At 39.9% G+C, this 15,650-nt stretch overlaps 1 protein-coding gene across 2 annotated transcripts in view; it reads left to right on the top strand.

Annotated features, from left to right (window-relative positions):
* The window catches only part of atf3.S (activating transcription factor 3 S homeolog), a 47,047-nt gene extending 36,559 nt beyond the window's left edge, over nt 1-10,488 (top strand). For both annotated transcript variants that reach the window (XM_041564261.1, XM_018265004.2), the window contains exons 2-4: nt 5,425-5,670; nt 7,440-7,547; nt 9,199-10,488. In XM_041564261.1, the coding sequence (XP_041420195.1) occupies nt 5,425-5,670; nt 7,440-7,547; nt 9,199-9,396 (552 nt within the window). In that variant the 3' untranslated portion in view covers nt 9,397-10,488. The remainder of the gene's footprint in view (nt 1-5,424; nt 5,671-7,439; nt 7,548-9,198) is intronic.
* Nucleotides 10,489-15,650: the final 5,162 nt, after the last annotated feature.

The following is a 15,650-nucleotide window of genomic DNA, read 5'->3' as shown; positions in this document are numbered from 1 at the left end:
TAACTGTCACCTGTGTATTTGTCTTCCCCTGTATGTATCCCTCACTCACATCATCTATATGTCACCTGTAGCAATCTTGTCTTTTATATCTCTCTCATCATTGTCACCCTCTCTCTCTCTCTCTCTCTCTCTCTCTCTATATATCTCCCATCATCTGTATCCTACCTTTTTATTTATTTATCTTATTTACTTTCTTCCATTTTCTGTATTTGACATTTACATTTTCTGTATTTGTCATATCAATCACCCTCTGTGTGTCTCCAAGCATCATCTATATATCTGTCAAGTTATATCTATAATCTAATATCTATAACATCTCTCTAATATCTATAACATCTCTCTAATATCTATATAATCGAATATCTATAATCTCATGATCATCTACATATCCCCCTCCAATTATCTAAATGTCATATAATCTATCTCCCATTCATCTGTAGTTCTCTCATTACCTGTATATATATTTATGTCTTCTCTATATATTTCATATATCAGACAAATTATCTATATAATGTCACCATCATCTGTATATATCACCTATCAAACTGTCTCCCATTATCATCTTTAGATCTCTCATTATCTGTATATATATATATATATATATATATATATATATATATATATGTATTTCCATTAACTATATATTGCTTACCATCTATGTCTGTATATCTGTCCTTAATATAATTCTCATTGTTCAAATATCTGTCATATCATTCATATATCGTTCAAATTATCTGTATATCTTCCAATATATATATATATATATATATATATATATATATATATATATATATATATATATATATATATATATATATATATATATATATGTTTCTCATCAGTTTTATTTTGTCATCTATGTATCTCTCATTTATATATCTCCCATCAGCCATATATCTCTCCTTATGGATATATCTTCTATATATTTCTCGTCTCATCTAGATATCTAATTATTTGTCAAATATCATCTATATATCTCTCGTCATCTATATGTGATCTATTTATCTCTCATTAAGTTATAACTTGTATTCTATCATCTATATATCACCCATCATTTATATGCCTTTCATCTATATATATATATATCTCCTATCATTTATATATCCTCATCTGTATATCCTTCTCTCCACTTTATATTTGTCCAGTTAAATATAAATTTCTCATGTATATATTTCCCATCATCTATATATCGTCTGTCAGCTATATCTCTCACGTTGTCTATATAGAGCCACTTGTAGCTGCTCATCTAATGTGTGCGTATATACTGGATTTCATTTCTCTCTCTGGTATCTGCACATCTGTATCTCATTGTCGGTCTGTTCTTGGATGAGTATATAGGGGTGTGTGACTGGGGGTGCCCCATACATTGGGCTGAGTGTGCAGTTTAGCTGTAATTTTCTCGGACTCTTACTAATGTTACATCGGAGACAATGAGATAGTGAGGCAGTCGTAGAGTTTGGGCTGTGCCCTCTGTATAACAGGGGATGTAGTGAAGGGTCAGCTGGAAGTATGTGAGAGAGGCAGCCCGTTTCAGTGCCCGGCACACCCAGAACCACAACACACATAACCTCGGGCTGCCTTTGTCCTGTGCTGGGAGGTTTCGGTTGCAGCCTGATGATGAAACTGCTGCCTAATACTTTCACTTCTCTCTCCTGCCTGCTGTGTACGTACCAGCCTCATGGTGGCAATACATTCCAGAAGGAACAGCACGTTTAGGATTCCAGCAGATTTTCCAGCAGCGAGCGAGTGGGACCAGGGCTAGAACAGGGGATCTGCCAGTGGGAACACCAGCTCACATGGGCAGCACATTTCTGTCCTTTAAAAGCTGCGCTGCCAACAGTCAGAACCAATGTATCAACAATTCCAAGAAGTGAATTATATAATCATGGCAGAATTTAACTAAATCTTTTAAATGTATCGTTGTGATTGTCTATCCTAGAATCTAGAATGTCAGCCATAAAGCAGGGCGGGACTGCTGCTTACAATAGGGATCTGATAGGATCTGTGCAGCCACTGGGACAGAATGCTCCGTTATACAGATAGCTAGAATCTCAGTTATAAAGCAGGGCAGGACTGCTGCTTACAATGGGGATCAGAGAGGCATCAGTAACAAATGTGCGATCCTATGACTGTCTATATGTTATATCATTATAAACAATGTCGTAGAGTTTCTCATAAAATAAACCAGTTCAAGTTGATGTAGGATCACAGACTTTAGTTACTTCTGAGCTGGAGAGACGTGTCATATAATTATAATATAGAACATAATCCCTAAAATTTGGGAGACAAGAGAGGTGATTGGAAAAGCTGTATTAACCCTTCGTGCTCCAGCAAGTCTCTTTTGTCCCAGTGAGGTCAGCATCGTATGATGGAGACTTTTCACCTCCACGACCTGCAGCCCAGTTACTAGACTGTTTGGGAGTTGGGCAATAGGGTGACACAATCTCACGCAGGAGTAGCTTCTTGGGGAAACTCAAGTTTGTTTCATGATTTCATCAGCAAAAGAAGCAGTAACTGCAGGTTGTGCGCCTGGTGACCGGAGGGTCACTGGGGCAGTTGCAGGTCAGACAGGGAATCGTTTGGCAACATTTCATCATCATTTATTGTAATAACTCATAACCTTTTATTTGCCACATTGTTGCAGCTGGAAATAGATTGAACAGTGGGGAATGAGTTCATATTGTTGTCACTGTATTGCCTTTGGACTGGGCATACACAGAACCAACCAGCTGTAGAGTGGACAGGAATAGAACAAACCAGCTGTAGAGTGGGCAGGGATAGAACCAACCAGCTGCAGAGTGGGCAGGAATAGAACCAATAAGCTGTAGAGTGGCCAGGCATAGAACCAACCAGCTGTAGAGTGGGCAGTAATAGAACCAACCAGCTGTTGAGTGGGCAGGCATAGAACCAATGAGCTGTAGAGTGGGCAGGCATAGAACCAACCAGCTGCAGAGTGGGCAGGCATAGAACCAATTAGCTGTAGAGTCGTCAGGAATAGAACCAACCACCTGTAGAATGGGCAGTAATAGAACCAAACAGCTGTAGAATGGGCAGGAATAGAACCAACCAGCTGTAGAATGGGCAGGAATAGAACCAACCAGCTGTAGAATGGGCAGGAATAGAAATAACCAGCTGTAGAATGGGCAGGAATAGAACCAACCAGCTTTAGAATCAGCAGGAATAGAACCAACCAGTTGTAGAATGGGCAGGAATAGAACCAACCAGCTGTAGAATGGGCAGGAATAGAACCAATCAGCTGTAGAATGGGCAGGAATAGAACCAACCAGCTGTAGAATCAGCAGGAATAGAACCAACCAGCTGTAGAATGGGCAGGAATAGAACCAACCAGCTGTGGAGTGGGCAAGAATAGAACCAACTGGCTGTGGAGTCTGATTGAATTGAACCAACCAGCAGATGAGTGGGCAGGGGTTAAACCAGGTGATTTAAGAATGGGCAGAAGTACAATCAGTCATTTTGGAGTGGTCTGGAAACCATCAGATATTGTACTTTGTTATATGTTGTACTTTGCTATAAGTTGTGTTCCCTATAAAGTGGGGCAGGGCCATATATTTAATCACAATATTGTGTTACTTACAGGAATCTCCACCCTTGCAATTGCAACAGTTGCAGCCGCTACTGCTTTTTCTCAAAGCAATTAAACTGATCTCAGCCTTTTCTCTGACCCTCCCCCCATGTTCTGAAATCTTCCTGAAACCACCCAAGCATAAGATAGCATCTTGTAAATTTTAGAAAAAACCACAGCTACTGGTGTGAGCAAGTCTTAAATGGGAAATCATTTTGCTTTTGAAGGGCAAGTAAAGCCCTGGCATATATAGATGTATTGTAGGCACAGAGAGATTCAAAGCTGCAGCATATCTGTACTGTTTCCTTTTCCCTGCTTAGCTTTCTTTTCATAGTCTCTGCTAATATAGCCCTTTAACGCCTCGGAATCCTGCAGCAGTGGGTTTCAGATAGTGTTCCGACTACTGAAAAGTCTTTTCTTTGATGCTAAAGATCATCAGTGGCACTTCTAGTGCACAAAGGCTTCTGCTGTTTTTCATTTGGGTACCTGTGTCTTTTTTTTAGCCTCATCTACTATGTGTGTTACTTTCCTTGCCTTCTGGAATTTCTCAGGGATTGCTTCCCAGTCATTTGCTTCTTCCCTGGTAAATGTTCCGCAGCAAGGCAAGCGAGCAAATCAATTCGTCATCCTAATTATAGCCAGCTTGGAGCCTGCTCTGTTATAAAACTGTTAATTGGTAATCTCAAACTAAAAATAAATGCAGGAGACTGGTGTAATTATAAGCCAGAATGGACTATTTCTGCTCATGGTTACCTTTGTACTTTGCATTGGGCAGAGAGAGAGAGAGAGAAGTCAGTATTTACACTGCATTCTCTTTCTGTTTGTGCAGCCCAAACGCTGGAAACTTTCCCTCCAGGGGGCTGAAATTTTCCTTGTAATATTTCCACAGCTAAAGCAGGGAGTGGAGCAGAGTCTGGGAAGGGGGTCCAGCATCTTTAAAGGAGAACTAAACCCAATAATAAAAACCCCTACCCACTTCCCTACATAGTCCCCCTTCTCCCTGCTTCCCACTGCATAGGTGATTATCCCTGAAAGTGCTGTTAATTCATTACTCAGCAGCAGTATTCTTCGAGAAGTGAACGCCATATTAGTGAACATGCAGTTCCAGTTCGTAGCAACTGTGCATGGTCCAAAATTGCCATAAATTACAGAAGGGAAGGAAGAGGACCTGAAGAATACAGAAGAGGCGGAAAATGACACCCATGAGCTCCGCTGCGCTTACTCTGCACCTATAAGTGATTAATGAATTAGGGGCACTCCATTGGGATGCAGTAGGACAGCGTCATTCCTGGCTCACTTGGCAGATAATAATACATCAGCACCTTAAAAATAATAAAATAGAAGACCAATGGCAACTTGCCCTAGAGTGCCCATGATATCCTATTATTCTTTTTTTTGGGGGGGATGGGGTTTAATTTTTAATGAGTCATTGGAATCTTACAGATTTCTTGAATTCTAAGTCAAATCGCTGAGAATGTAAATTCCACAGTTTGGCAACACGGGAAGTCGCACATACCTTTGCATAATAATTGACTTCCCTTGAATGTATATGCACAACAAGCACTGAAGGTCCTACCACATATTATAGAGTTAAAGGGGAAATACAGCCTCCTTTTTAGGCTTAAGGTTCCATTAATTAGTCTTGGCAGTAAAATATAGACCTTATAGAAATTGCATTAGGACAAGTAAGAGGTGTATACAGAAACCTTATTGCACAGCGTTTGCAGTTTTTCAGCTATACAATGCTGTTAATGTTATTTATCCACCTTTGGCTGGTGGAGGATGCTGGGAATTGTAATTCAGTAACAGAAGGGATTATGTATTTCTTTTGTCTTCTATAGAAAATGATGCTCCAACACCCAGGACAAGGCTCGGCTGCAGAAGTGAGCGCGACGGCCATAGTACCCTGCCTGTCCCCGACAATGTCGTTCAGCTTCGAGGATTTCACTAACCTGACCCCACTGGTTAAAGAGGAGTTGAGGTTCGCCATTCAGAACAAGCGGTGTTTCTCCACCCGGGCGCCCTGCTCTTTGGACTCGGTGGTGGTATCCGATGGCCCCGTAGAACTGACAGTCCCCAAAACAGAGGTATGTTTAGTGCTGTACCTTCACTCTGTGTATATATATATATATATATATATATATATAATTCAGTGAATGGACCCGCACTCATTCATAAAGGTGAAATAAATGTGCTTTTATTCACAGGTTCATTTCCAAATGAACCTGTGAATAAAAGCACATTTATTTCACCTTTATGAATGAGTGCGGGTCCATTCACTGAATTGTAACATGGAATTTTGACCAACACACCACCATCAACTGAATTTGAACCGGGAGGAGTGCGTTCACTGTACAAACTTTGTGTGTATATATATATATATATATATATATATATATATATATATATAATATATATATATATATATATATATATATATATATATATATATATATATATAATCCAAAATGAAAAGTTTATTTCAACGTTTCGGCCCACCAACTCGGGCCGTCTTCCTGAAGACGACCCGAGTTGGTGGGCCGAAACGTTGAAATAAACTTTTCACTTTTTTCACCATTTCAAGACCTTGGAGTGCGGTTTGTATTTTTGGATTGTTATGCTATGTTATAACCAGCACCCAGGCGGCTGCCTATATTGAGAGTGCACCACTATAGACTGTTTATATATATATATATATATATATATATATATATATATATATATATATATATACTGTATATGCACTCTTTTGCAGTTCAACCCCCCCATGAAGAGCCAACATTTAGTCAGGATCCCCTTAAAGGAACAGTTCAGTGTAAAAAAAAAAGGGTAAATAGATAGGCTGTGTAAAATAAAAAAAAATGTTTCTAATATAGTTAGTTAGCCAAAAATGTAATGTATAAAGGCTGGAGTGAGTGGATGTCTAACATAATAGCCAGAACACTACTTCCTGCTTTTCAGCTCTCTAACTCTGAGTTAGTCAGTGACATTAAGGGGGGCCACATGGGACATAACTGTTCAGTGAGTTTACAATTGATCCTCAGCATTCAGCTCAGATTCAAAAGCAACAGATATGACCCATGCGGCCCCCCCTCAAGTCTCTGGTTACTGGTTACAGTGGAAACCAAGAGAGCTGAAAAGCAGGAAGTAGTGTTCTGGCTATTATGTTAGACATCCAGACACTCCAGCCGTTATACATTATTTTTTTGTTTTAACTAACTATATCAGAAACATTTTTTATTTTGCACAGTTTATCTATTTACCCAGTTTTTATTTTTATACTAAGTAGAACAGAATCAGCCATAGTGCCAAGAATTTGTAGGGCAGCAAATACATATTCACATCCAATCTTACCATAATTAACCTCAAGGTGGGTTTTCAGGGGTATCTAGGAAAGCAAATACGCATTCTACTCAAATCCTATACAGTACTAAATATTATTCAGACTAAGTACCCCTATGACTGCCCCAAGCCACCCAGCCCCACAATTGGGACCCATTGTGTGTGTGTAGAGGGCAACACATAGTCACAACCTGTGTCACAGTTATGGGAAGGCATATCAGCCATGCACTCTATATCACAATGGGAGTTATGCAATCTAAAGCCTGACATTTACTTCCTCATGCCAAGCTGCTTCGTTGCATCAGAAAGGCTGATTTTAGCATTTCTCAAGTCTTCCTCCCACTTTGCTCTTTATCAAAAGTCAGTTAGAGTTCCTTTTGCTTGTAGAGTCCTGTAGATATGATCCATTTCAGTTTTTTTCCTGGTTCTGGGGGAACTTTATATTAGGAGAGTTGCCATTGGTAGGGATGTACCCGTACTGTTACTAACAGCAGTGCTTTCCTCTTTGCCGCAGTTTGCTCCAGTTGAAGATGAGCGGAAAAAAAGGAGGAGGGAAAGGAATAAAGTCGCTGCCGCCAAGTGTCGAAATAAAAAGAAGGAAAAGACAGAGAGTTTGCAGCAGGTAAGGCATTGGGCATAACCCAGCTCACCCTAAAGTGCTTATCTCAATATCATTACCCAGTTTGCTGATTACTTCCTGTTGACCCAAAACCTTCAGCAAACTCAGTGCTTGTTATTGGATGTAGACACAATCCCATTCAATGTAATGATTCAAATCACAAGAACCTATTGTTCATGTCTCTGAGGATGATGGGGGATTGTTTTACAGGTGCACCCTATGAACGTAGTAGCCCATCTCCAGGAGCTGCCTGTAATTCAGCTGTAACTCACATCCAGGAGTTACAGGCCTGTGTCCCTATGAGCTGACTATATAAGGTCCTGGCGCAATCCTATGAGTCCGGCTCAGCATTTTTATTCTCTTTATGAAGCAGAAACTCTGCTTCAATGTCACTTCTCTGCAGCTGAAATCAACATTTTTATTTAAAGCTCGAGATTTCCTTAAAAATGAATAAAGTTGAGCAATTCTGTGCCGGATTCCAATTATGATTAAATCTGAAGGGCTGAAGGTTTGGGTTGAGAGAGTGCTGTTCGGTTGGTGTTCACACAGCGCCACCTTTTGGCAGCCGGATAAAATTACAGGTTGCTCCAATATTACAATAAAAACAGAGACTCATGCACAAATGTTGATTTAATTGTGGAACAAACCAAACAGTGGAATTAGGGTATATTGGTTTACAAACCACAGCCCCCCAGACTGCAACTCCCAGCAACCTCTGACAGCTGTTCATGCAGTGTAGGCACTAGCAGAAAGCTTTAAAGGGTATCTAAACAAAAATAATCTGTAATATTACTCATACTGCTACTCTGAGCACTTTTATTGGTCTCTAAGATAAATGTCGTTTTAATGAAATGCCAATAAGTTTGCCCAGGCACAGGAACCCATAGAAATCACTAAAAAGTTTTCTATTAAACAGGTGACCAGTAAATGCAATGTGCTGGTTGGCTGCTATGGGCTTATGCACCCTGACAAAGCTATTTATAAACACTGGCCAAATTTACACCTTGGCAGTAACCCATGAAAACAGATGTCAGACAGAAATCAGATGATTGAACTTGCAACCGGCTGAAAAAAGCTAATTACTGATTGGCTGCTATGGATTACTGCCCAGGGGCAAATTTGCCCAGTGATTATAAGTGAGCCTCAGTGGGGCTCATTTATCAACACTGGGCACATTTTCCCATGTGCAGTTACCTATAGCAACCAATCAGTGATTAGCTTTTTGAAGCCAGTTGCAAGAAGAACAATGAATGCAGCAATTTGATTGGTTGCCATAGGTTACTGCCCATGGGCAAATTTGCCCAGTATTGATAAATGAACCCCAGTGTCTTTTATTACATAAACTGCTAATACCTCAAGGCTCAGCAACTCTGTTTGAAAGTCGTAATGTCAATCACCAAAAAAAAGAGACTTCAAAATTCTTTACATAACAATAGTGATGACCCAGATCTGTATATCTGGAACTTATCTCTATTCATGACATTGTTGTGTAGACAAAACAACTCGTATAGCCTGAACCATAACTTTATAATCCGTCCCTTTGCACAATGTTCTATTGCTGTAAATGGAGCCAGAGGCCCAGTACATTTGGGAAATAGAGCCCCAGGTTGGTTTCGGGAGGGTCTCATGTATTCTTCCTTTTCCTCCCCCTAAGGAATCGGAGAAGTTGGAATCTATCAATGCAGATCTGAAAGCCCAAATTGAGGAATTAAAGAACGAGAAGCAGCATCTGATCTACATGCTCAACCTCCACCGACCCACATGCATCGTCCGGGCTCAGAACGGGAGGACGCCGGAAGACGAGCGCAACCTCTTCATCCAGCAGATCAAAGATGGAACCCTGCAGAGCTAAGAGACTTTTGTGATGGACCTGAGCATCTCACTGTATTATTGCAAGTCACTTAAACCGCCAATGACTGTGTGTCGGAGAGAATACTTGCTCCGGAATCCTACCCGGGAAAAGCCTGGATGGGAAAGACGTCTTGGCGACGTTTGCTTATCAGAAGACTGGATTCTGATTGGCTGGAATTATGTGACTGAATCCTAGGTGTCCACCTAGAGGGAATGGCGTTCTTTGGAAGACGCAGTGACGCAGCAAACGTCATGGGGCTTTAACTACAATCCATTTATTAGTCCTGTTATTATTTAGCAGCACTATGGGATTTGTTTGTTATTTTCGACACAAAAATGTGCAATTTCTTTTTTTTTTTCTCTCTTTTTGCCAGAAGCACAATAAGTCGACATTTCAGTGTTTAGAATCAAAGGGGTCTGAGCTACCGTCACCCACCTGTGTGTTAGTAAGACTTACAAAGCTTTGCCTCCTAGGGGACGTATTAAGCGCCACGTTAATCCATATAGGCTTGGCAGTTTTACCCCTGAGTTTCCATAAGCCATACTGCGGCATTAATCTGGTTATGTGGGAGTTGTGGGAATGTACTCACTGCCCCTATGCAGGTTCCTGTGCAGAACAGTGCAATTGAAAGTGGTTCCTATGGGAAGAGAAGAAGCTAATTATTCCGTTTCTCCTCCCCAGTTATCTCCTCCGGTACACCAACCATTATAATTCTAGGCTGAGGATATTCATATCCAATAGCAATCATTTATCATGTAAAAAATAACCAGTGTTCTATACTTCTCTAGTCTCAATGTTTAATGTGCAGTTCAGTCCAAAAGGGTTTATGGGTAAAGAACAGAAAATGCCCCTTACATTCTGTTTTTAACAAGCACTTACGTTCTGGCATCAATGCCACCAGTAATGAATACAGGAATAATCCTTTAGTGAGTCGTTTATGCCTTATATACAGTGTGTTGTATGGTGCATGAGAAAAACCAAAAAATTGCCTCACATTCTGCTTATTTTAAGTACAAATAACAACATTTACTCGTTTGGGATGTGTCTAATATTTATATTCTGCAACAGAACATTAAATACATCATGCTCGGATATATTGTAATGTCCCCTAGCTCCATGGTTGAATGAAGTCCAGAAATAGTTCTATTGAAACTCCTAAACTTGTAAAATTGATGAGGGTGCTACTCTAAGCACTTTTGCTAATTTTTTTTTTAATTCCAAGATATTAAAGGATACATGAACTGTTAATATGAATGAATTTTGTTACAACAGCGCCACCTGCTGGTCATTTTCCTACCAGTCTGACCACCAAGTAGTCAAGGAAGTTGAGAAAGAAAGAGGCTGCTCTGATGTTTATCTGCTTAGGAAAAAAATTAGAAACCAAATCTTTCCTAAGCAGAAGAACATCAGAGCAGCTTCTTTCTTTCTCCTGACAACTTCTTGACTACTTAGTGGTCAGACTGGTGGGAAGCTGATCAGCAGGTGGCGCTGTTGTAACAAAATTCATTCATATTAACAGTACATGTATCCTTTAATATCTTGGAATTAAAAAAAAGAATTAGCAAATGTGCTTAGAATAGCACTCTCATCAATTTTACATTCAATTATTTTAAGGTTAACTTATCCTTTAAAGGCATTCTGGTAGCTGCCCCTAGTGGCTGCGGATGGAATTACATATTGTCCGATTGCTTTTCTGCTTAGTGATTCCTTCTTCATCCTGTAGGGGGCACTACTTGTTTAAGGATTTTGCCCCCTGTGTTGTACAACCAAAATAGTATTAAAGGATCCACCTGCCATATAGACTAATAGAAGAATGATAGTTTATTAGTACTACCTGATCAGTATAACCGGGGGCCTGCTGTTATGTAGATTGCAAGCTCACTGGGCCCAATCATATTCCTGATTGTAATACTCAATAATCTTCTAGTCTAACCTGCACTGAACATATAGACTTCTGTGTGTAGTTCATGGATGACAACCACACATCTCGGCTTCCATTGTGTTCTACATTTCCTACTATGTATATATAAATTATATGTAAATCTATATATCCAAATATATTACAGGTGACGCAGGCGTCATGTAATTTTGTTTGGCTTTTGTTATAGCCATGGCTTGTATGTTAATCCTGTTAGCACTCAGTGTATAGATGATATAAATATATATTTTTCACTTACTCTGGAGCATCTGCAGGTTGAATTATGGCCGTGGTTATGTAACGGATGTGAGGATTTGCATGTTAAGTGTATGGTCACAGCAAACCTATCAGAATAAGGTACTTTCAAACCTTTTGTTTTCTATAATGAGGTTTTTGCGTTTTTGATACTTTTTAATAAATATATTGAAAAAGAAATGGCTGTATTGACTCGTTCAGTGTATAGTGTTTTATATACAGATATTATCCGGAAACCTGTTATCCAGAAAGCTCCAAAATATGGAAAGGACGTCTCCCATACACTCCATTTTATCCAAATAATTCACATTTTTAAAAATGATTTCCTTTTTCACTGTAATAATAATAAAACAGTAGCTTGTACTTGATCCCAACTAAGATATAATTAATCCTTATTGGAAACAAAACCAGCCTATTGGGTTTATTTACTGTTAATATGATTTTCTAGTGGACTTAAGGTATGAAGATTCCAGATTACAGAAAGATCCATTATCTGCAAAGCCCCAGGTCCTGAGCATTCTGTATAACAGGTCCCATACCTGTATATGTATGTATATATGTATATGTGTGTGTGCCTATATGTAGCACACAAGGTGTAACCTTTCATTGAAAAATTGAGATTTCACCATCAGCAAATGAAGGGCTAGTTTCCAGTGTTCCCCTGGCTTTGGCCAACTTACCCAAAACTCCCATTCACCTACCTTAAAGATGTGGCATTACAGGCCAGATCCCTAGACCCACTACCCTACCCCCCTTTATGCCACCCCTTGTCATCCCAGGTACAGCGATCAACTTGGCACCTAACATGAGAAAGGCAGAAGCCTGAGTACATACAAGAAAACTAAGACGCTCCAAACACAATCTAAAATAGGCTGTTTTTCAGTGAACACAGGGATGAACAAATATTTATAGGAAAAAGAACAGTGCCCTCTAGTGAAACCTGGGGGAATGACAAGTAGTGCAACACATTATACACGTAAATCCAGACTCCTTCCTATGCAGAATGGATTGCAAGCTTCAAAAACTGTAAAGATCAAGATCAGGCTCACATTCAGGGTCTGGACATTGAGGGGCCCACCGGATTCCGAAACCTCTGGGGGCCACCCACGCACATGCATGAACTCCGGGCCATGAGTTTGCGCATGCAGTGTCTGACTGGCCCACCGGGATACCAGGAGAACTCCCAGTGGGCCAAGGTGTCAGTGGGCCCTTGTGCTGCTAAACATTTGGCCTATTTCATGGCTGGGTTTTTTCCCGTTTTCCGGCTGGCCCAGTCTAACTCTGCCCATATTATACAAGTAAATCCAGACTTCTTCCTGTGCAGAATGGATTGCAAGCTCCAAAAAGTGTAAAGGTCAGGCCCACATTTGTGGCAAGGTCACAAAGGCCCGGGCCTAGGGCAGCAGAACTTTAGGGACGGCAGCCACATCTGAACACGAGCACTGGAGACTGGGGGGGGAGATTTTAAAATAACCCGTGTGTCTCCAGTGCAGTTAGGGTTGCCACTTTTTCTGGAAAAAAATACCGCCCTTGCTATATATTTATTTATTCCCTATTAATAACATTGGGATCAACAATCATTTTTACTGGCAGTGCAGTTCTAGTCGTGCATGTGCGCAAGTAAAGTTAGTGGTAGGAGATGTAGAAGGGAAGGGGAGGAAACCGGGAAGGGGAGCGGACGGAGAATAGAAGGAGAAGGGTGAAGGAAATGGGGGCGGGGGGGGAGCGGAACAGGCCTAGGGGCGCCTGGATAGCAAATCCGACCCTGGTAAAGATAATCCGAATGAACAATCCTACTGCCAGGAATGGACGTATAGCAACATATTCAATGGTTAATTCAACACATGGAATTGATCATGTTACTCAATGACTAAAAGGAATGTTCTGTATCATTGCTGCAACATACACACAGGCCTGGATTTGTGGAAAGGCAACAAAGGCCCAGGAATAGGGGGGCAGGATTTTAGGAGACGGCTTCCTGCTTAACCACACCCACATTGGTTCAGAAACACTGGGGATGTACAGGAGATACAATAGTTTTAAAAAAACACAATTTTTTCGTAGAAAAATAAAACTCGAATTTTTCAAGATTTATGAAACCCTGATGCTGCTAAAAGTTTGAATAAAAAATTACTCCATCTCAAACCTGCCAGGTTCATGTAGACGTCAATGGCAGATTTCCTGCTTACAATTGTAAGACATCCTGCACTTGGTTTCTATAATAATCCGATTAATTCTTGGTTTTCGGGCTATAATGTGAAAAAATCAGAGTTTTTCGGGCGTCAAATGAAAAAAACATACCATTTTTTTCTCGATTTTATCAAGTATTTTCCCACACCAGATTTTAAATTTATTATTAAAGGGATCCTGTCATAGGAAAACATGTTTTTTTCAAAACGCATCAGTTAATAGTGCTACTCCAGCAGAATTCTGCACTGAAATACATTTCTCAAAAGAGCAAACAGATTTTTTTATATTCAATTTTGAAATCTGACATGGGGCTAGACATTTTGTCAATTTCCCAGCTGCCTCCAGTCATGTGACTTGTGCCTGCACTTTAGGAGAGAAATGCTTTCTGGCAGGCTGCTGTTTTTCCTTCTCAATGTAACTGAATGTGTCTCAGTGAGACATGGGTTTTTACTATTGAGTGTTGTTCTTAGATCTACCAGGCAGCTGTTATCTTGTGTTAGGGAGTTGTTATCTGGTTACCTTCCCATTGTTCTTTTGTTTGGCTGCTGGGGGGGGAAGGGAGGGGGCTGATATCACTCCAACTTGCAGTACAGCAGTAAAGAGTGATTGAAGTTTATCAGAGCTTGGGGCAGCTGGGAAATTGACAATATGTCTAGCCCCATGTCAGATTTCAAAATTGAATATAAAAAAATCTGTTTGCTCTTTTGAGAAATTAATTTCAGTGCAGAATTCTGCTGGAGCATCACTATTAACTCATTTTGAAAAACATTTTTCTTCCCATGACAGTATCCCTTTAAATACGGTTAAAATGTGTGTGGGAGTTTGGTTGCAGTAGTTTTAAGAAAATAGTGAGAAATTTTTGGATTTTAGTAAATAACCCCCTCAATGTCCAATTGCCTTTGAATTAATTCTACTAGATAATGTATATCATGACCTGGATAAATAAGAATCTTCACAGACAACCATGCTCTGATTTGAATTGGAGAGGAAGATAACAGTAGCAATAACAATACATTTTTTAACCTTACAGAGCTTTTGATTTTTAGTTGGGGTCAGCGACCCCTATTTGAAAGATGAAAAGAGTTAGAAGAAGGCAAATAATTCAAAACTATAAAAAAGAAAAAAATGAAGGCCAAATAAAAAGACGCTTAGAATTGGCCATTCTCTAACATAAAAGTTAACGTTTAACCGTGAAATCCCCCCAGCAAGGAAGGAACCCAGCTAAGGGTTTGTAAGAGAGTTATTTGTAATAAACGGATGAGAAGAAACATGAGACCTGCTATAAAGCCTCTTTTTGCACCTTTTTTCATTGCAGTCCCTTGAGATAATGAGGTTCTGCTAATCACCACTAGATGTCACTGTTCGCTTTATAAAACAACTCCTATAGCAACAGCGGTACAGAATATACAACATGGAAAAAAATGTATACAGTATATATTTATTAAAAGAAGTTACAAAAATCCACACGTGTGAGACTAAAAGGCAGAGCTCATTCTTGTGCTTGATTTCGACATAAATGAGGGTTTTCCTGTGCGCTACACTGGCTGCATTGTCTCTAGTCACATTTCACACAAGTAAAATTCATTGAAATTGATTTGTGCTGTATTTATTGTGTATTTATATAACCCCTGACCTACAGGCGACTGTAATAAAAATGTTGTAATTGTATAATGTGGTTGTGGAATCTGTCACAGGAACATCAAATTAATTTCTCAATAGTGACATGTGACCAAAACCGAATCTGGTGGTTTTATTTCATCATCTCTTCTCCCCTCATTGACCCAATGTAAGATCAGGCCTGACTTGCCCACGACTGCCTGTGGTAGGCACATTATATCTGAGCTGGAATATAATCCTTTCTTCTGATTGGCTTGTATCCTGGGTGCCGGGC

This window comes from Xenopus laevis, chromosome 5S (genome assembly GCF_017654675.1).
Source record: "Xenopus laevis strain J_2021 chromosome 5S, Xenopus_laevis_v10.1, whole genome shotgun sequence".
Taxonomy (NCBI): Eukaryota; Metazoa; Chordata; class Amphibia; order Anura; family Pipidae; genus Xenopus; species Xenopus laevis.
This window is presented reverse-complemented; position numbering and strand designations above follow the sequence as displayed.